This window comes from Lutjanus erythropterus, chromosome 4 (assembly GCF_056507025.1).
Source record: "Lutjanus erythropterus isolate fLutEry1 chromosome 4, fLutEry1.hap2, whole genome shotgun sequence".
Lineage (NCBI taxonomy): Eukaryota > Metazoa > Chordata > Actinopteri > Lutjaniformes > Lutjanidae > Lutjanus > Lutjanus erythropterus.
This window is the reverse complement of record NC_139320.1, coordinates 28,707,091-28,729,512: the sequence shown is the minus strand read 5'-3', so window position 1 is coordinate 28,729,512 and position 22,422 is coordinate 28,707,091. Positions and strand designations below refer to the sequence as shown.

Here is a 22,422-nt window from a genome sequence, read left to right as displayed (position 1 = left end):
GGCCGTGTCAGTTTACAGCAGAAGGTTCAAACGCGAGAAAATTAAGTTCAAAAACTGTCAAAGTCAGTTGTTAGACAAAAGAACAAAAACATAAAAATATATACGGTGTTTGAATCATTGTCTGTTTAACACTGTGAGTTTTTTTTTTTTTTTTTTTTTATCACTTTGAGGCGTGCTAGCTTAGTTTCAGTTAGTTTCTTATTTGAGGCGATCGTGCCTAGATGGGAACCCCAGCCCCGCGAAAGATCTCGCGAGAGTTATCATTTAAACCCAAACCATTATCTCTCCCAAACATAACCAAGCGTTATTTTTTCCCTTATTTTACCAAGATCTTAACTATAGCGTTGTCACCTCATAAAACATAGTCAATCTGTATAGGGTGCGCAATGAAAACACAAAGTGTACAAATCTCGCGGGAGTTTCGCAAATCTTTGGTTCGTTTCTAGGCACGACCTGCGAGAATGACGCTAGCTAAAACGTTAACCTAGGACTGACGTTAAAATACTGTTATTATGACTAAACTTTAGCATATCGTAGGCGTGGTCGTTAGAGCGGTGTAACGGTTAACCAACTAATCAACAAACTATCATACTTACTATCTCATCAATATTCTTAGTTGTTAAAGTTAATTTTGAAGATGTTTGAAGTCCCGTCCTCTACCTTTTTCATGCTGTGTTCCAGGAAGAAGAAGTGGGCGTGGCTCCGGCTGTTTGGCCAATCAAAAAAAAAAAAAAAAAAAAAAAAAAGCACATACATTACTAATAATTACACAATTACTGTTTTCAAAATCTGCCCTTTTTAGATCTACATTGCTGACTATTTCTTAAATTTTTTTCGGGGCCCATACGGAATTTGCTAGCCAATATGTGGAAGTTTTAATTGTTGATTGATGAATCAATAATGGCTAATGTTCAGTAACTGGGTCATCATTGCAAAATAAACTCCAACAGGGTGATAAAGACCCTGATACTTATTACACACTGCCCCCCCCCCAAAAAAATAAAAAATAAAAATCCACACCTATTTTACTGCTGCTCCAGATTATATGATCAGAACTACGTCCATAGAAATACTATTCTGTTGTACAGAAATAACAGACCTTAGAATGCTGTAACTGACCAATCAGAATCAAGTATTTAACAAAGCCATGTATTTATAAAAATATTGTGAAAAAAATATTTTGGTGAAAATCTGAAACAAGTTTGCCCAGAAACAAGAGCCACCTGACAGTCCTGTTCCAGCGTGCAAAAAGAAATGTTTTCAGTGGAAAAAAAAATGTTGCAGAAGAGCTAAGTGCACTTGAGGCCTCTCAAACATAGTCTGTTTTGGAAGCCCTGAGGAGATGTATTTAAAAAAAAACAGAAGCATAAAAGCAGGTCAAACTCCTTTGTGTCTTCACCACATTACAAGCACAACTTGTGTGTATCAAAGCATAGGTTTGACCTTTTCTCCATTTGCTGCTCAAGATCTGCTGTAGTTCTGCCCCTGAATCATCTCATATCCTTTCACATTTAGCAGTCATGCTATCCAGGCCTGGATGAATGTTGGACAAAATATTCTTGGTTTCAAAGTTTGCTTAGCAGGGTGTTTTCGCAGTAAACAGTGATTGAAAAAGTACAAAAGTATTTGCATTTAGATATACTAAAAGAACCAGTGCGAAGGATTTAATGGCATAGCTTGTAGGAAAACCTACGGTGGCCATGAAACCTGCTAAAAACGTGAGAGTGTATATCTAGAGCCAGTGTTTTGTTTGTCCACTCTGGGCTTCTGTAGAAATGTGGTGGTGCAGCATGGCAGCCTCTGTGGAAGATGGCCATGTCTAGAGTGAGAGCCTTGATTTGCAAAACTCTCATGAAATTTGTACAAATTGTTTCCTCTTCAGTCAAGAACTCTCTCATCATAAGTTTAACCATTTGGTCAGGGTGAGGGGAAGACTATGGTTTGAGTTAAAATCTCATGGTCTTCTTATGAGTTCTTTTCCAGATGCGACCATGGAAGAGGACCCCTAGATATAAAAGGCTCCTTTTAAGAAAAAAGTATGCATCATTATACAGAATGGCCCATTCCAGATCATATAATATTTGATGGCACTTAGTGATCAATTAATTTGTACCAATATGCACCCCCCTTCTTAGCCTGCCATGCACGTCATGTCAGAAGGATTAAATTGTATAGAATAATTTAGAGTAACATCTGAATGTTAGTGTGATCATTTATTATCAATATTATAAAGATCAGTTACAGATTCTGAAGATGATATGAAGCTCAGTGTCCTGGCTGCTTACAAGAAGCATGAACCATTACCTACAGGTGTAACACAGCCATTTTAAATGTTTTTTTAGCAGCTAAGGTTGTTTTTTTTATCATATATTCCTATTGCAGTGGCAGCTGCACTCTCTGCCATCTAGTTTAAAACAGATCAAAACAAACACTAAACACATCAATAATACTCTTACATATTTTACAAAAACAGATGTGACATTTTTAATAACAAAAAGCAGGAATTGAAGCCTACATAAGTTGATCATAATATTTTCACAGATGCATATGTTGTTCCTATAATCTGTTACAATAATGGTTAATTTTTAGGACAAACGGGATGAGATTCCAGACACCTGCTTGTAATTCAGGACTTTTCTGAATTTTTCAAGATGTCTGGTCACCCTACCATCCCTATAGTGGCAGAGAGAGTGCAGGGCAGAGGGGTGGTTTAGTTGAATATGTTAATGGTGTCTGCCTGACTCACTGATCTTTTATCTGACTGAGGTTTGTGACCATTAGGACCTGTAGCCCCGACCACGGCTCTGAAATATCAGTAGTCTAACTGTGTTGTTTACTGATAAATCCATGGTGTTGTAAGTGGTGCTGAAGTTGCAGATGGTTTTGTAATTGACTCATTTTAGCTGATGGGCCACATTCAGACAGATTTGACCTGTGATATTTAACTTTAAAAGCTGCATCTCTGATCTCTGATCTATGGCTAAAAACAGCCGCCGTTTCCTCAAACCTGCCCACGATTAATTTATCTTCTCTGTTATAAGTTGTCCTTACAAGTTCTTGTATTTTTCGCCATGATGAGTTTGATAGTGGCAGCAAATATAATTATCCTTAAGTACTGAAAGTTGGTGCGGAGACACCAAGTACATTGGCTTTCCCTTTTCCTATGTGAATAAATTGGAACTGCTCCATTGTTCTTGGAAAACCCAACACTGTTTCCACTTTGCTCCTTTTGGAGTGGCTGCTGAACAGTATGTTACGCTTGACAATGCTATTGTATTGTACGTATCATGTTGCATTGCATGATCTTACTGCACTCTGCACAGCCTGAAAGGCCATCATGCAAAACTCAACCTTCTCTGTTACTAACAGCTTAATTTATCCCATCTTGTAAAAATGACATTTGAATCTCATCTTTTTTCTCAAAACAAACTGGCAAATACTTAAAAAAATAATAATAATAACAATAAATAAGGTAAAAAATAACATTTTGGAGAAACACACAAAAGCTGAAATTCTGAATACTTTGCACATGATGTTGCCTATGGTTGGATGATATCTAAGCTGTTCAGAAGTAGCCAAGTAACTGAATTTAATTCTAACAAGTAACCAGTATCATGTTTAATTTCTCATGCTTATAACAAACACAATTTCATGAAAATCGGCTCAAATTTAAGTGAGTGACAGTTAATTTGAAATGTGCATCTCTCAGTGCACATTGCATCGTTTACTATTGTTGACCTTCCCAATATGGCGGACGGGATGACGCATCTTTGATACACATAGCAGCGGCCAACGAGGTATTTACGTGTCTTTAATCTTTAAGATGGTTAAAGGTGATCCGTTTAATTTCACTGTGATGTTATTGAAGCTGTAACACGAGCGTGTGAGCAGCAGCAGCAGGGCTCCTTTAACTCTGCATGAGGAGGAGGAGGAGGAGTCTGGGCTGCGGAAGCGGCTTTCTTCCTGTCATCAAAAAGAGGCGTTTCTACACATGTCAAATGTGACTTATAAGTGAAAGAATCCTCGGCATCGGACACAGTTTGACCGCCAAGTTGTTGCTGTGTCGTGGACATCGATTAATACAAACAATGTCGGACTCCATCAAAAACGTTGCGATATTTGGAGCCACGGGAATGACCGGGCTGGTGACCCTGCCGCAAGCCGTGGCTGCAGGTGAGGAATGACAACAGATATAATAGATCAAGTATCAGTGTCTTTTACTGGTCAAACTGTGGACCGGGGGTCCTTGATGGATCCCAGTATGTTACCATAGCAACATTAAATAGCTATTGCATTGACTTGGAGTTTGCAGCACAGAGAAAATAACTAGTTTCTGTTCTCTTCTGTGCCTGAAGTTTCCCTCCAGGCTGCGACCTGGATCTGTTTAGTCATCTGACCACTTACAGGGGTCAAAAAGAGGGATAAACCCTGTCAACTGAAGGTCTAATAATCGATCAATCAATCAATAAGTTGTCTAGATGAATCTGCAGTAGCTTTACATCAGATGTTTGATGATAAAATGATTCATAATGCAATAAAAACAAAGAGTCAAGTTGTCCACATCTACTTCTGATATGGATTTAAAGCTGGGCAATAAATCAATATAATATCAGTATTGTGATAAGAGACTAGATAGTTTCATGCTTATTGTAAAGTTGTGAAATACTTTTACTTTGTGTTTAGTTATAACTGTTTTTTCTCAACGTTTTCTCAAACCTGTTATGTTAGTAAATGTCTTTTGAAATCACCAACCAACTATGGTGATAGTTAATATTTGTCAAAATCCATCGGCCCCAAATGTAGCCTGATTTAAATAGAGCTGCAATCAATTATTAATCGACTATTAAAATTAATCATTAGTGATTTTGATAAGCAAATGATCATTTTGCATCATTTTTTAGAAAAAAAAATAGTTTCAATTCTCTGATTTTTACCTTAAATGTGAGACATATGAGGACCTCTCTTTGGACTTTGATCAACATTTTCATAATTTTCTGATATTTTGTAGACCAAACAACAAATCGATCAAGCAAGAAAATAAATAATAATTAGATCTAAATACATTTCAGACGTGGATCTTGTTTCTCATTCAAACTTAAATTTAGTACTGATATAGGCTTTGTTTCCTTCACTTTATTAGTTTTCATAATTGAAAAAAAGCGTCATGTGTACAAAAATGCTGGAGAAAACTTTTTTTTTCAAGGAAACAAACAGATATAATAAGGTGCCACCATATGGAAAACAAACAAACAAAAAAAATATAACTCACAAAATAACACAAAATGTGTGTGCATGTGACAGACTGACACAGTCATGCAAAAAATCTCAAACGTATATATGTCATATGATTAATTTGATTTCTCAGCATTTCCTTTCTCCCTCCTCACCATGGGGCAGAAAAAACTGTTGAGTCATGTTGGACGTTAGCGTTCAGTATTTTGCTGAGTCACAGCAGGCTGTGACACAGAGCTGATAGTAGAAGTTCACTATCTCAGCTGCACAGGAGGGGTGGATCACCTTCGTGTGGCGGGTGAAGCGGCTTCTGGAAATGACTGTTTTAAAAAAAATTCTGGATCTGGTCTGAAGAAGTTTAAATCAGGTCATCCTGTTGAATTTTAATATCAATCTCGCCATGTTTACGACACGTGCAGCAGTCACGGCTCTGTAACCAATCAGGTGAAAGTGACAGTTTCTGTATGGCGAGATGGTCAGATGTCAGTGTGTCACCAACACTCATCAGTCCCCCACTTCTCCTTCCACTTTTCATGACCTTGATGGAAAATGTCATGAGATCCTGCAAGATGTGGAGGAGAAACCCTCTGAATTTAGGAAACAAAACCACAGTGTTTACAGATTAGTGTATTTCTACCACTCTGAAAAAGAAAAATGGATCAGTGTGAGGAAAAACGTAAAAACTTTGTTACAAAAAGATGTTTTTTTTCAATTGTATGTTTAGTGAACTTTTTGCAAAGCAACGAAAATAGAAAACCATCTGACACAATAAACCAACACAACATACAGACAGGCAAGCAAAACAGAATGAGACAAAACAACCCATAACAAAATAAAATAAAATAAAAGTGGGAGTAATTTAAGTTATTTTAAGTAATCAATTATTATTTGATCATTAAATTAATCGCCAGTTATTTTGATAATCAATTGATCAATTGGAGTAAAAACATTTTTAAAGAAAAAATATCAATATGCTCTAAATTCAGCTTCTCAAATGTTAATATTTTCTGGTTTCTTTAGTTGTCTGTGACCGTAAACTGAATATTTTTGGGTTGTGGATAAAACAGTACATTTGAGGACGTCGTTGCAGGATTTAGGAACCAGAGATCAACATTTTTCACCATTTCGTGACATTTTATGGACCAAACAATGAACAGATTATTTGAGAAAATGATCAACAGATCAATGATAAAAGTAATTGTTAGTTACAACCATAATTATTATAACACACAAACCATTCATGTCATGACAGTGTGCCATTTATCTTATTATAATGTGAAAAGTTTGATGTTCCAATGTGATAACTTATATTAACATAATTTTTTCACATTATAACAAGATAAATTGTACATTATTAAAACAAGAAAAGCTTCTTGTTGTAATGTGATGGGTTTGGATGTTCTAAAAATGTAAAAACATTTTGTTATAACAATAAACTTTTTGTTATAACATGATACTGATCTGTTTTTCCTTTTCCAGTGTGTCAGAAATATTCTCCTCCAACAGACACGTGTTGCCTGAATCCAGATTAAGCAGCATCGTCATTACAGATACAGTCAAACTAGTTTTTAGGACACTTATTTGATGTTTAGAATATGGATGCAATTTTGTGTGTTAAACCAATAATTTAACTTGTTATCAGTCATTTTATCATTAATGAGTAATAACATACAAAACACACATCTTGTTCTCTGTTTAATTCCTATTTCAACAATTCTAGTGGCACATTAGTTGTGTGAGGCACCAATTCATGAAACACAAACAATTTAAAGAAACTTAATAATGCAACAACTCAAACCGCTGCTCTCGTCCACCTGTCCTTGTTCAACAAAAGGCTCAAAACAACGTCACATGGGGCTCAGTCGCCGCCATTTCTAGACCAACAAGGCAGACCAAATCAAATCACGAGAAACTCTGTGAGCTCTGCAGGAACGGTACGCAAAACACGTCGCTGCTGCATCCCTGTTGATCTGCTTCATGTCTGTGTTTCTTCTCTGTCAGGATACAATGTGACGGTGCTGGTCCGAGACCCCGCCAGGCTGCCCGCCGACCACAAGGCGTCCAGGGTGGAGGTGGGAGATGTCCTCGATAGAGAGGCCGTGAAGAGGACCCTGGAAGGCCAGGACGCCGTCATCATCATCCTCGGCACCAGGAACAGTCTCAGTAAGGCTCCACAGCTTAAACACAACCAGGCAAACATTGTGAGAGAAGGAAACAAAGTGCACGTCTGTCTGTAAATAAATTTGATCCCAGAAGTAGACATGAAGTAGTTGCATGGAATTAATTCAATTTACAGTGTAGTTTGTAGTTTCTAATTCTTTTAATTGCTTCAATTGCTCTTATCCTGTTTCTTTGATTTTCATATACATTTAGGATTTTTCTCTGTGGTTTTGAATTTTCTATCCTAAAGTTGCAGCATTCCTCTTACTGTTGTTGCTCACATGTTTGCTCTGATAGATGACATTTCTTTGCACTGACTGTTCAAGTTCATGTTTCCTTACATAACCGACCGTGTTCACCTTACACAAAGAGAACTGTAGTTTTTTTATGATGTAGTAATGTAAAACATTCACTAGAGGTCGCCATAACAATTTTACTAGAAAATGTGTAGGGGTTTCTTTGGTTCATTTTGGTTGTTTGATTGTAGACAAACTAACTTACACAGAAAGTTACTTGCAGAGAACATGGGTACAAAACAGGGTTCACAAAAAGAGAAAAATATCAGGACTTTTTATTTATCAAAAGTAGCAACACTATAAAAGGATAGCATTCAAAATGTCCCTTCAGTAAGAGAACACTTCCTGTAAGTTTTAGGTTATTGATGCATTAACTTAAGACGTCTTTTAATATTGATGAAGAGATTTTAAGATTTATATTTTCATGTATGTACCGCTGAAATACAGTGGAGTAAATGTATTTATAGTGTCAGCCAGTAGAAATACTGCAGTTAAGTAAAGTGCCTGTCTGAAAACTGTACTCAAGTACATTTTTGGAATATTTAGTTACTTTCAAGCTCAGTACGACAGATGATGAGATCTGTTTTGTGCTCATCAGGTCCGACCACCATGATGTCTGAAGGCACCAAAAACATTGTTGAAGCCATGAAGGCCCGAGGGATCCGCAAAGTGGTCGGCTGCATGTCAGGTACAGCTCACCGTTCTGAGGAGTATAGATAACAGAGTGGATGAAGTGGACAAACTTTGTGTTATGTGGCTGATCTGGATGTTTTTTGTTTTTTTTAACTTTGGAATATATGTTTCTTTTCAGTCTTATTTAAGCCTGTGTTGGCTTCAGATGAGTGTTGCATTAAGACCATTGAATCTCAGATATATACGTTTGTCTGACACTTATTTAAAGTTGACCTGTGTTTCTGAGCGTGATAATGGAAGACGATTAAAACTAGAAGAAAAACATCTGCGCAAAGGAGTCGAAATGTTCCAATACCATTTTTTCCTCCAGATAAATTTATTCCAATACTTCAACTTTGCATATCAGCCAATACTGAGTACCAACATCCATTGGAAAATACTAATAATCAATTTGGAAATATGTATCTCAGCATCTCTTTTTTTTTTCCACGTGATATAAGAAGTGGCAGATCTGCTGCAACAGCGTCATTAAGTGAGTTTTAATTGAGGTCATGTCTAAGTTAATAAGCTTTCACAAGAAAGTGTGACACTAAACATTGGAAAGATGTTATTTCTTATCAGGATATTCAGATAATACAGTTGAGATATTGAAAAATATTTGGTCCACACATGTCCACATAACATTTTTCCTTCCCTATACCAATTCCGATACCTGAACTGTCCTTATCAGCCGATACCGAGTACAGAACTGATTCCTGTACTTAAAAAATATTGCAGATCTTAATTGCATCCTCCTCTCCACTCGTCCTGTTCATTACTGCATGTATATTCCATTTTCTTCCTCGCTGCTCATTTTCCTCATCTTAACCTCTATTTATCCCTGCCAGCTTTCCTGCTGTGGGATCGCTCCAAAATTCCTCCCCGGATGATTCCTGTGACGGAGGATCACGACAGGATGTACACAGCGCTGAAGACATCGGGTCTGGACTACGTGGCCGTCATGCCTCCTCACATTGGTGGTCAGTGGGAAATAGAAATGAAGAGTTTTACTCCAAAGAAAAGTGGATGAAAATATTGGCATAAAAGTAGCACTTTAGACTTAATTTGGGGTGAATTTGCTCTGAAGCAAACTGAGAAAAGAGTAACACTGAAAAGGCGAAGTCAGATTGATTACATGGGGTGTAAATCAAAAGCTGCATCATTATATGATATTATATCGAATCTTTGGACAACAATAAGATATTTGCTTTTATCATAAAGTCTGCCACCGTACGATTTCGATTTGGTTCAACTCTGTGATCTGCAGTCAATATCAGACGATATCATTGATCCATTTAACACATTCGGTTACATTTGTGTCAACAAAGACAAACAAAAAGCAAGTAAATCATTATTTCACAATTTTATGACTGAATTCTTCCTGATATGCTGTGGGAATTTTTTGTTGTTGTTGTTGTTTTCCATTTTGAGAATAAAGTCAGAATTTAGAAAATAAAGTCCAATTTTCAGGATTAGTTCCAGACATAAGAAAAACTAAATAAGAGGTGGAAGATTTTTTTCAATTTTGCATTATGTCCAAATGTGAATAAAGTTGAAATATCGAGAGTAAAGTCGAAATGGTATTTCAAATTTACATTTTGACTTAATTCTCAATATGCAAAATTGAAAACAAATAATCTCTTTTTATATATACATATTTATATATATATATATATATATGTATATATATATATATATATATATATGTATATATATATATATATATATATATATATATATATATATATATATATATATATATATATGTGTGTGTGTGTGTGTGTATATATAATAAGTATATAAGTATATATATATATATATACTCTTTCATAGTAGAGTCTGCTATATTTCAGTGAAAAATCTGATGTTTTTTTAACATAAAAAACTGTCTACTCAGTTTTTATCACCAAAACATTCTTAAACTGAAAAACAAAAAAAAAAAAAAAAAAAAATCAGCCACATAAATTAAGACACTGCAGATTCACCTTTTTAGCCCTGAATGAAATTTAGTCATTGATTTGAACATTTCTGATTTTATGTTGTTTTTGGATCATCAGTATTGATCCAACAGAATACCTAATGATGTCTTCTACTATTGTCCTGTTTCATTTGTTTGTTCATTTATTATCTGCAGATAGCAAGAGCATTCATGTGCGTTTTTTAATTTTTTGTATAATTAAATTTTTTATATAACATATTTTACATGTTTCTTTGCTTCCAGACGACCTTCCCCTGACCGAGAATTACATGGCGACAGAGAATGCACTGAGGGGAAGAGCCATCTCCAAACACGACCTGGGACACTTCTTTGTCAAGTGTCTGTCCACCTCAGAGTGGGATGGCAAGGCTGTGGGAGTGTGGGGAGACTATAAATAATCCTGAATAACACCCTGCTGATGCCCTCCGGACAGAGAAGTTGTCACTGATCACTATTAATTTTTATACCAAAACACACTGAAGTGAAAACATTTGTTTATGTCGAGACTTAGAGATACATGAAGATTATGTAGATTCAAACTACTAATGTGTTGTGATAAATCATAACTTCTTTCTTGTGTTCGCTTTCATCAACAAACTTCTGCTTGCCGCTGTTATATTTTCATAGTAAGTTTATTTTTATCATCTGCTGCCGCCAGGATACATTTTGAAGTAAGTGCCAAGCCTGTACTGCTGCTTTAGCAGTGGCTCTTTATGTTGCTTTGCATCAGTTCTGTCTTTTCACAGGAGCAATCTTTACATACTGAAAGTTCTGTTTCCTGTTGTTGGACTTCTGGTCATGTGATGGTGTCTCTCTGCTCTCATCGACAGTATGCCTGTTTTTTATAACTGATGAAAATAAAAGAGTTTTATTGTACAAAAAGTTGTGCTGAAAGAGTTGAGTGTCATGTGAATGAGCTTCAGGCTGCGTGTTGCCAGAGTGACAAAACAACACTCAGAATAAGTGTATATTATTCTATAGTCATTTAAATCACACTTTATAAAACAATAAGAGGAAGCAGATAATGGAGTAGATCAGTGGTGGATAGTGTACTCAAATATTCTTCTTGAATGCAAGTACTATTCCTCTCAACATAGTCATTACATGGCTTTATTAAATACTCAATTCTGATTGGTCAATTACTGCATTCAGAGGTCAGCCGGTCATTATTGTGAAATAAACTACTTCAGGATGATTCAAGACCGCATCATGCTGTCAGGATTTATTTCATGCTAACGACCTGCTCACTGTAAATTATCCTTCACTTAGGTCTGTTGTTATGAATAACAGACCGCTGTTATTGACACAGTTCTGATCATTGACTCTGGAGCAAAGAAATCTGAAAGGAGGAGCAATAAAATAATTTTTAAATCCATAAAATCATGCCAAATTATTGATTTTTTCAAAGTAAGTAGCAGTGTAATATGGTATCAATATAGTAAGATGTTCATTATTGCAAAATAAACCCCTGCAAGCGTGGTTAAAGTCAACACCCTGTTGAGGATTATTTTGCAATAATGACCGGCTCACTGTACATTATCTCTTACCTAAAATATATCAGACAACTTGTGTTTCAAACTACAAGTAAAAGAATAGCTGTTTACCCAGATAAATTTGACCACTGTGAAGGAGTCCAAGTGTAAAGTGGGCTACTTTAGCAACTAACGCCTTTGCAAAGCAAAGTTTTTTTTTTTTTTTTTTTTTCCTTTTTTAAAGACTGAGCCATAATAACAAATGTGCGGACTATGGCGTGATTCATTGAGCACCTCTCCTGTAATTAAAGTTGAAAAATTTAGTTTACAGACGTGGAATGAACAACAACAATGAAAATAAAACGAAACAGGCAAGATCACAATGTGGCAATGAATAAACACTGTTGAATGCTGGGTGAATATAGTACAGATTCATGGACAAGTTACATTTCGTTCAGTACACTTATATTTCTCATCCCTGTGGATTTCTCATTTTTTCAGTTACATTTAGGCATGTAACTGGGTTTTCACAGTGGAACAGGAGTTATTTCTGTCTCTAGATGTGGATGTTAATTATATTCTTTAAATCTATTTTTCTGAGGAAGCAGTCATAAACAACACTCAATATTACAAATGTGTCCTTACACTATAGAGTTAAAAACAATCAAAGAGCTCCTTTTGTCCCACTGAATCTATGACGGTTTGTACTGTTACAGTCCACACTGTACGGTTATCTAACTTGATCAGTGTTATTCAAAAATGAGTTTTCATTTGGTAGATGTGTTGTTTTTTTTCTTTTTGGATTATTTGGTATTATTTTGGTCCGAACATTTTTGAGGGACCGTTCGTCTTGTCTCTGTCTCCTGCAGTTCACCTCCTCTTCAGTCTGTCCTGTGAGAAGGACAACCACTCAGTCAGACGAGTGGCATGTGTAGCTGTTGCGCAACTCCCTCTGAAAAAAACAGTCAATTGAGCGAAGGGCAGGCAGCATAAACCCGGAAACATGTCATTCGTTCCTTCAGAATAAAGCACGTTTTTTTTTTTAAAAGGACAGAGCAACTCTAGCTCGATCCTATTTTTAGAATTCGCTACCATATAAGTACTGTTCATAACATCACTTAAAAAAAAAAAAAAAAAAATCCCAGTCTTTGTTCGCACATCTTAACAACCGTTTAAAGTCCTCCTCCATTCAAAATGTGTTTTATTTATTGTTAAATGACTTGGATGTTTGTTGTTACTTCACTTGGGTGTTCACACTTCAGTGTGCAGAGTAATGTATGTGCAGTTTGACATTTTCACATTCACTTGCTGATAGGTGGAACTTTTTATCTGTGCTCACCTTAAATCTGACTTTAACACATTTATATAAGAGGGTAATTCAAAAAGTTCTGTGACAAATTGAAAAAAAACCTTTATTTATGAAAGATACAAAATTATTTTTCAACATAAGATCCACCTAACTCAATACACTTCTGCAAGCGATGTTTCCAAGAAATTCCTTCTTGATAGAATTCTGGAGCTTGTCTAGTCAACCAGGTCACAACCTCCCTCTTCGCTTCAAGTATGGACTGAAATCTTGTTTCTTTCAAACGTTCCTTCAACTTTGGAAATACGGCTCTAGAAGGTGAAGAGTCTCCATAAACATTTTGCAAAGCTTCAATGATTTCTGTAGGTTTCCATTGAAGTTTTGTTAGAAATTTGATGTTTGCTCGAACTTCAAATTGGCTCATTTTGGACGGTCAAAAAAGTTGGTTTTGTAATATGTAACCTGGAACATTGAATAACAAAGTTAGAATGCTGTAACTTGTCAAATTTGTTTATAAGTCATCAGTGGTACGATTCAAGGTCATTTTGTTACACTATTTTGACTCAGTTTGAATTTATGTCATTTGTCTTAGAACTTTTTGAATGCCCCTCGTATACCATCATGATTTATAACATCACAACCACTTTTGAAGCCTGCAGCACACATATACTGAGAATAAACTACAGTGAAGTAAGAGAGTAGTTAGACTTGAATGAAAAAATACTCATAGGTTCTGGAGTTTATCAATGAGGGGAAAGAACATTTTATTTATGGGGTCAATATAACTTTTTTGTTGGGGATTTGTTAAAAACAGTATTTATATATTCTAGTATTTGAGTTAGTAGATCAACAAAAACTGCACTGAGATACTCAATAAAATCAATGTGAAATATTATATTATATTATATTATATTAAAAAATACAAAAAATAAGTGACTCTAATCAATGTAGATTACATTTGAAAAAAAATCTGTAATCAGATTATAGTCACATTGTCATTACATTACACATTAGTTAATTGCATTTTTGATTTGACTTTAAAAAATGGCAATTTAAAAAATATTTTCATTATGACCAACGCTTTATTAAGTCATTACAAGCATATCTGACATACTGGGTTGGTTAGACAGGTACTCCACTCTGAGGAAGTAAGGGGGAAAAAAACTCAAAAATGCATTTTTGTTTTGCATTGAAAATGCTTTCAGATGTTTACAGAGAGAAAAAATAATATTGTTGGAGCTATTTTTTGTGCACGGTTTGATTTTGAACGATACGTAATCTAAAAGTAATCCAAATGATTCCAATTACATAACATTTTTTTGTAATCCAATGATTTAAGTAACTGGCCAAAAATTTAAGTAATCTGACCCATTCTTGTCTAAAAAACTTACAGCAGATGTTGACTAGTTTGGATTTTTATTTTGAAAGAGACTGCAGGAAGTTGTTTTTTGTCCTGGTACCTTTACGTTTTTCTCAGCCGTCCATACACAGTCTGAGGAGGAGCCAAAGCTGTTTTTCAAAGTTGACTCGCTGGTTTTTCGTGTGGAGAAAAGACGCGTCGTGGAATTTAAATCGAAACTGTAAACTCTGACATGTTGGTGGTTTACGACAGTGGAAGTTTGTAACGTTATCAGCTGACCGTTTTCCTCCCTGACGACCGTTACCCTGTCTCAGGTAAATGTCTCCGTCTCTGTCCGAAATAAGACTGATATGGACAACTGCACCCTTTATTACAGCTAAAATTACTTTTCCTGTGGACGTGTACATGTGTAGGACCCAGGTTTTTTTATTTATCTTCTTTATTTTCTCTGTCTTTATCGTATGGAGATTGCAAGTTAAATGTGCGCCCTTATATTTAAAATTTCATCTGATCCAGTCTGGACTGTTTTGATTTATTGATCACCTCAGTAGTCTAACATCCTCTTCTAAGTTTGGTATTTTCTTACAGTACGTAAAATTAATCAGGAAATAAGATATGCTGACTGCAAACAGAGCTCAGTAAATGTTAGTGTTTTACATATGGTTGTACTTTATATTCAAAGTCAATGAAAAGATGAGAGTCCCTCTTTTATCAGTGATGTAATCATTTAGGAATTAGTGCTATGCAAATTACATAATAAGAAGCTTGACAATCCGGTCTGGGCGTTAGTAAATCAGGGCGGGGGTAATTTAAAAGGTAAACATATGATATAGACTGTCATGTTATTATTATATTTGCACTTTAAACAATTTAAAGTGTGTTTGGTGCGGTTTTGTAATGTCAAATTGATCTGATGGTATGTAACCCTTATAAACTTCACTACCCAAGATGCCTTTCGCAGCGTCCAACCCCCAAACTGTAAACGTTTTCAGCGTGAAACTCAAATCACGGGCGGGAGAAGATCGAGACAGTCGGTTAGCAAAACTACAGGTGAAATGATATTAGTTTTAAGCCGAGCCAGTGCTTTTTAAGTTGTTTTTAATCGCTGAATTATTTATGAATAAGTTGCACAAAACGAGAGACGTTAAATTATCGTTTTGAATCGAAGAGGAGGCAGAATAACGACGTTTTCAACAGCAGCAACGGTCCCGACTAAACTTACTGAGGAGAGACGGGAAGTGATTCAACAGGTCGGTTTGTTTAAAGATGCCTTTACTTTCAAACTCTGTCTAAACTTTACCGTCTAGGTCAGTAGGTTAACTACGTTTTGACTCGTTAATCAAAATGAACCTGGTCAATTTGAGTTCATCTACGTTAGATATGACTCAATGGCCTCCTTTGAAAGGTTTTCTCTTTCCCTCCTAATGTTACAACCCCCAACCCACGCAAGCTAGCAAGCTAACAGGATGACTAATGTTAGCTAGCTAGTGTTCATATAAAATCTTGATAAAAGCCTAACATTACCACCTTAAGGTAATACTTCTTTTTAATTTGCATTTTAGTCATATTCTTATTTCAACAGTAATTCAAATTAAAGTATCTATATTAACTAGCTAACTGTAAATAGCCTACACGTTTTGCTAAATTTCTAAACATAATTAACACAAGCAGCAAATCTGTTTAGACACTGAAGATCAACTTATGTCCTAATGAACTGTCTGATGAGGCTTTTCCATAATTGTACCATATTTATTTAAAACCTCTGTTACTCATGTTACCACGAGCAGTTTACCATTTAATTTTTTTTTCCTGCTCCCCTCACTGTCTGTTGTCTCTGTCTATGGCTATAACCTTATCATTATTTTATTACTAATTTCAAGCTTTAATATTAGAATAAGGGAAATGTTTTCTAGTGGTTGAACAATGTTTTTTTCAGTGGTTGATACTTAGCGAGCAGGGTGGTTGATGGCAGGTATATAATGCAGATATCAAAATAAAGAGAAGTCATGTATAATTTTATTACTTCATGCATATTACAATCTAATATACATGGTTATCTTAGGCAGTAACATGTTGTTTTAGATATATTTTTATACTATTATACTATTATTTAGAATAATATTGGGTTATGCTGTGGATTTTGCAGGTATTTGTGGTATTGCAAGGTACAGTATATCAGAAGCAATGTCATTCAATTGCATTATTCTGTACATTAGAACGTTTCACCACCCTCCCAAAACTCACAAAGGCGAGCACAAACATCCTTCCACAGCAGCTGCGTTGAAAGTGCTGCCTATCGAAGTGTCTGCAGATATTTTTTGTTTACTGCCTTCATTAGCACAGGCATTGGCCGATGTCGATTAACTCAAAATTTCAGATAATCGGCTGGCCAATCCATCAGTCTATCACATTTACCACTGGCTATCAGAATCCAGAGTGATGTCTTAGAATGAGAACCACCAGGTTGTTAAATTTATTTTTCTGTCCATTTACTAAATGAATGTTTAACTTTTAGCAACCACCCAATAAATTATCCTTGTGGTTTTGGCTGTTGAGTGAAGAAAATCTACCAGCAATTTGCAGCATATTTTACCGCACTTTGGCTGGTGGTTGGTTCTAATTTTCTACCCTGAGAACATCAGTCCAGAACAGCATGATTAAAAATAAGGCAAGCAAATACGCTTAGTCCTTGAGGAACCTTTATTTGTAGTTTTCATTGACTGATATACCTTTGAGTGACTGCTTGTTTCATGGCAGATTTCATTCAATTTATGTTTTGTTTTTTAATTACATCAGCATTCTTCTTCTGCAGTGTGACAGTCTTTAAAAAATTCTAATTCATTTACTAAGGACAAAACTGAGAAACTGATCATCTAAAAAATATTAATAGTGTATGATTTTTACAACTATCCAAGTCAACTTAATGGTTTTTGCCTTCCTCCGCAGTTCAAAGATGATCATGAAGGGGCAGAAACGAAAACTCCCACCAGAGGACATGGAGGTTTCAGACAGGAGCAGCCTGTTCTGGGAGAGCCAGCGCCAGTTTGTGTTCTCAGTTTCCCTGAACAAGTATCAGCGTGGCCAAGAGCTACCTGAACCCAGCCTGCGGCGGTCTGTTCTCATAGCCAACACACTGCGGCAGGTTAGCATGGAGGCTTGTAGGGCACCCTCTTTGGACAGGGAGATGTCACAGCCACCTCATAGCTCTTTAATTAGGCATCAGACAAGCTGCCACCCAGGGGCATCAAATGTCCCTCTGTCTGTAAAAGACGAAGATGAGGACTGGGACTCGATGTCCATGGATCCAGATTTCTCCCTTTCAGCTGCCATCACCTCCATTCTCACTGCACTGGACTCAAATATTGATGGGGGCCAACAGACAGCTCCACGGACACCTCTCAAGTCCTTGGAGAACTTGTCTGGGCCCTGTGAGGGAGGTGTGGCGTGGGGGAAACAGGGAGTCAGAGGTTTTGGGGGAGGCTGGGAGCAGCTGGAGGAGTGCAGGGCGCGGGAGAGCAGCATGGAGGTGATGAGGTCCAGCTACCTTAGTGATATCACTGTGGAGGATCTGTTCCAGGATATAGACACGTCTCTGCTGGAGAGAGACATGGGTGTGCTTGGGCTCAGGGGCAGTGGGGGTGGATACCCAACTGGGGACGATCTTTTACGTTACCTGCCGCCTTTTTCCTCCACCTCCTCCTCTTCCTCCTCCCCCTCGCACCCCTTTTCCTTCCCTCTCAACCAGAATCTGAAGTGCCTGCCTTCATTCTCCTCGTTCAGTCCAGTGTCTTCCTCATCTTCTTCTTCCCCTTCATTTTCTTCGCCACCCTTCTCCACTCAGAATCATATGAGAGATGGACTTGAGCTTGAGCATCTGATGGAGATCCTGGTGGAGTCCTGATAGCCTCATCACCATCATACTGCACTGTTCACTAAGTTAATGGACAAAAACTGAACTCTGAAGGCAAAGGGCTGGATTGTCAAACACATCAAATATACACTTTGTTATTTTTATGTATTGCTCAAGAAATGGTGTATTATGGGCTTTAGAACGTAGTAAGAACGCTCTAGAAATGTAGAAATGGTTGATGGCTATGATAGAAAATGCTCCATAGGAGGGCTAGCATGAGGACTAGCTGTGATGCATCTGGCAGCTTTTTGTGCAACATGAAGTCTGTGTTTTCTGGCAAAAATGGAGGTAAGTCATAGTGAAAACTATGTAGGAAGTAAGCCAGTGATAAGGCTGTGTCTTTTTCTTTTTTTAATGGCTCAGTAGTGAGTCACTGCATAATGAGCCTCTGAAAATCATTTTGCTCCAGTTTCTGTATGACTCAACTAATTTAAGGAAGGGAGGTGCCTGATCAGAGAGCGGGATTTGTTCAGCAAATGAGAAGTTGTCAGGTAATTGCTGTTGGTAGAGAAAGAGGACAGAAAATTGCTTCAACAGTGTTGCCCAAAGATTTGTCAAATGCATCACAGCTTCAAGTAATCCTGCGTTCATATTGAACTTCACAGTTTATATGGAGTAAGAAGAAAAAGCAGCAACCGGTCTTGTGCTGCTGTTTGAGTCATGCAGTGGACTAAATGCTGGGTGAGATTTGGGATAAATCCCTTCAAAGACATGTAACATGTTAATGTGAGTCCTGAGATTATGTGATTTGGCTGGTGTTAGAAGGAGAACAGTTCAAACACTAATAGGTCAAATCTTCTGTGAAGAAATCCTTTAACCTCATATTTATCATTACGTCATAACAGGGGGGCCATGATGTCTGGTGCTATGTGATCAGGTCAGGGTTTCAAACAGGAAAATGTGTTTTCTAGTCATCAAAAACCTACAGCATATTTATGAAATTAGGTGGTTTGATCAGAAGAATCCTCAACAACCAGTGTTTTGTTCAGGTGCAAAAAAAAAAGAAAAGAAAGAAATTTCAAGTGTGAATAATTTTTGAATGTTAGCTTTAACTGGGTGATTCTTCTTTGTATCACTCAGTTTATCATCTGTTATATTTCAATAGCAGTATATTTTATTAATTCAGTAAAGATTGCTGCCTCTTGAATATTCTTCAGTGGAAAAAAAATCTCTTAATGCCTCTCAACCAACTGACTTTAAGTCTAGGTCCAATCTGAAGTTTGAAAAGAGAGAAAATTTATTTTCTCTAAAATGTTTCCGCTTAGATATTGTTGTTCGGTAACAGCTACGTGCACAGTCCAGCTCAGAAAGTCTATTTAATGTGTTTTTAATGAATGCTTTTATTGGAAGAAACTTTACAGTACTGTGATTGAATACAAACCATCCTCGTGGGCTTAAACGTGACTGTACAGAGCCACTGTGGGTGTCACATGAGCTAAAGTCACAACCACTACGCAACAGCTTCTGTCTATTAGATTATTGATCAGTCCCAGTGGGAGCTGAGCATCACACGAGCCACGTTGGCTGTTGGAGCCCAGATGGTGCTGACTTCCACCCCGTGAACAGTCATCACTCATCAGTAGGTCAGTGTCTGCGTGTTTTAGTGGATTCACATGTTTTGTGTGTTTTACAACTAAATTATTGCACTTTTGTTAATAATATGCATTTCTAGATCTGTTTGAACATGTGGTTTGTGTTTTACTGTTTAGAAAGCAGTGGTCACATTACAGATGAGATTTGGCCAAATTATTCCATTTGAACCCACAAAGTTCTGTTAAATGTTCTGTTGTTGATGTGCAGAAAAGGTGTTCTAACTGTAACTTAACCAGCTATAGATGTTGAGCCAGCATTTAAACCAACACTGCTGAAACGTGTGACGGGGAAACGCTGAGATGAATTGTTTGAGGAAGCACATGATGCCTGTTTGTCAGGTTTTTGTACTTTTGTCCTGTTTGTGGATCAAAGTTGCTTTCTATGCAAAGGTCCTTTCTTTATAGCTGAGCTGCAGTCTCAGACTATTTATAAATGGCATATTTTGTTAACAAGATGAGTAATTTAATGTCATAACATATTTGACAATGGTATATTAATGTACCGTCATGGCAGTTATTGTATTTACTTCTATTTTCTCTACAAATATTTTAATGGTTACATTCTGAATTCCAGATATGATGAATTTAGAAGTTTTTTTTTCTAAATATAAATGTCTGTTTACCTATACTGACATTTTTAATAAAATGTGAAAATGAAATCATGCTGTGTTTTCATTTTGTGTGTCACAAAGGACTGAATGTAGACTGTTTACAAAAAGTAATTTTCACCCCATCATCTGATGCTCAGTTTTCATTTATGAAGAAAAGCTACCGTGGTGCATTTACAGGAACATGAAAGTGAAAGCATCACGTGTTGGAACAGACTCAAAGTCTCCAGCCAAAGATGTTTCAGTTTCACCTCCAGGCCGAACTGTGAAAGACTTTAAAATAAAAGCCCATCCAGGATGTCAGTAAATTATCAGTTATATAAATATGAACAAAATAACCTCACAATCTACTTCTCATTCCAGCCAGAGCCCCGATAAAGACAAGACAAATACTGTAGCTTTATGATAAATAACATGGATTCAGCAGCTTCACCTACAGTCAGTACAGATTATCCAAGACAAAATCCAAGCTGGAATAACCTGTAGTTCTTCCATAGCACCAAACATTGTTCTTCCTGCATCCAGTGATGCCACAGTGATGTAGCAGGTATTTAGGAAGAACTACAGATGATTTCAGCTCTCTAGTCTCCTCTGCTGGCTAGACAGGGGGCGTGCTAGATGGGTATTTTTGTCACCCAATGCTATGTTTTGGCCAACAAAATGATAGCTATGGAGCTCCTACAAGTCACCGCCCACTCTTTCAATAGCTCCAGTTCTAGAAGTGACTTTTCTTTCAGTTCATTGAAATAAAAAAATTCAGAATTCAGAAAATCCTTATATCAAGAGTTTTAAGCTGGTACCAAACCAACAGTCTAGGAGATAAATTGGAACCATGCAACATTTGATTCAGACAAAAAAAAAAAAAGAACAATCACATTTAGCTCCTTTGTGTAGTTCCTACATGAAACTGCTCATAACAAGGTCTGTGGATCATCTTGAGTAGCTGGGTCATGATTTTTGGAAAGAGACGCTGGTTTTGAATTTTTCAAATGTTTTTCTTTGGCTCTTTGAGCACCACAAGTGCCATTCAGTGCCACTGTATTAGAGAGATTTTACCCACAGGCCACAGGGAAACAGGATGTATTTTTGATTTTGGGGGTGAACTGTTGCTGTGACGACCTCAGTGAGTCAGAACTGCATCTCCAACAGGACAGCATCCCCGTCACTGAACTTTGGCATGGGTATTTATTTTTACCTGAGGGGAGACTGCCCTCTACTGGTCTTCTATCCTGGTACAAGTCAAGCCCACAGCTGCTGAGCTTCAGTTTTTCAGCAGACTCGCTGTACATACTGGTCTATCTGCTGGTGAACCTTAAACACAAACACAATAACATAATACAGAGCAAAACTTTAATTAATGACTGTCCAATTTAAATACATTAAACTCGTATTACTAAACTACAACATACAAATTTATTTTACAGTATCAGGATATAATGAGCCAATTCATTCAACTACAGCTTTGATGGTAAAAAGAAACATAACTGTTCTGAACATTAAAGTGCATTTCAAATGTTCATTATGGTGGATTTAACCCAGACATTGTAAATCACACAGAACAGGTTTGACAAGTAACATTTGGTTTTCCAGTGAAATTAATCACCACAATGAAACAATCTTTTTTTTTTTTTTTCTGCCTCAGTCCCTCTATTCCAACCCTTTGACCCTATTCATGACTGATCTGGAGGTGTAGTAACACACATGTGGACACCAGGGGGAAGCACCATACAGGAGGACAGCCCAGGTCCTGAGACCGACACAGCGCTCATCTGTACTCTTCAAGTTTGACCCAGACACAGGAAAAGTTGCTACTGTCACACAGGAAATCTGATTAAA

At 36.8% G+C, this 22,422-nt stretch overlaps 2 protein-coding genes across 3 annotated transcripts; both read left to right on the top strand.

Annotated features, from left to right (window-relative positions):
• The first annotated feature begins 4,003 nt into the window (after positions 1–4,003).
• blvrb (biliverdin reductase B) lies at positions 4,004–11,220 on the top strand. Its single transcript, XM_084717526.1, has 5 exons — positions 4,004–4,173; positions 7,234–7,395; positions 8,287–8,376; positions 9,209–9,340; positions 10,582–11,220. The coding sequence occupies exons 1-5, from the start codon at positions 4,089–4,091 to the stop codon at positions 10,734–10,736; spliced, it is 624 nt and encodes a 207-aa protein (XP_084573652.1). The 5' UTR covers positions 4,004–4,088; the 3' UTR covers positions 10,737–11,220.
• A 3,339-nt stretch (positions 11,221–14,559) lies between these two features.
• sertad3 (SERTA domain containing 3) lies at positions 14,560–20,637 on the top strand. Of its 2 annotated transcripts, none has more exons than XM_084717524.1 (2): positions 14,560–14,790; positions 17,423–20,637. In XM_084717524.1, exon 2 carries the CDS (start codon positions 17,430–17,432, stop codon positions 18,375–18,377), a length of 948 nt encoding a protein of 315 aa, XP_084573650.1. In that variant the 5' UTR covers positions 14,560–14,790; positions 17,423–17,429; the 3' UTR covers positions 18,378–20,637. The 2 variants fall into 2 exon arrangements, with proteins under 2 accessions (XP_084573650.1, XP_084573649.1); XM_084717523.1 differs by lacking the exon at positions 14,560–14,790 and adding an exon at positions 14,810–15,726.
• The last annotated feature ends 1,785 nt before the right edge of the window (positions 20,638–22,422 follow it).

Bases quoted from the DNA above. Each gene is read 5' to 3' on its own strand.
- blvrb (XM_084717526.1), top strand. From the start codon at position 4,089: ATGTCGGACTCCATCAAAAACGTTGCGATATTTGGAGCCACGGGAATG. The intron at 4,174-7,233 runs GTGAGGAATGAC...CTTCTCTGTCAG, and splicing joins GCCGCAAGCCGTGGCTGCAG to GATACAATGTGACGGTGCTG. The intron at 9,341-10,581 runs GTCAGTGGGAAA...CTTTGCTTCCAG, and splicing joins CATGCCTCCTCACATTGGTG to ACGACCTTCCCCTGACCGAG.
- sertad3 (XM_084717524.1), top strand. From the start codon at position 17,430: ATGATCATGAAGGGGCAGAAACGAAAACTCCCACCAGAGGACATGGAG.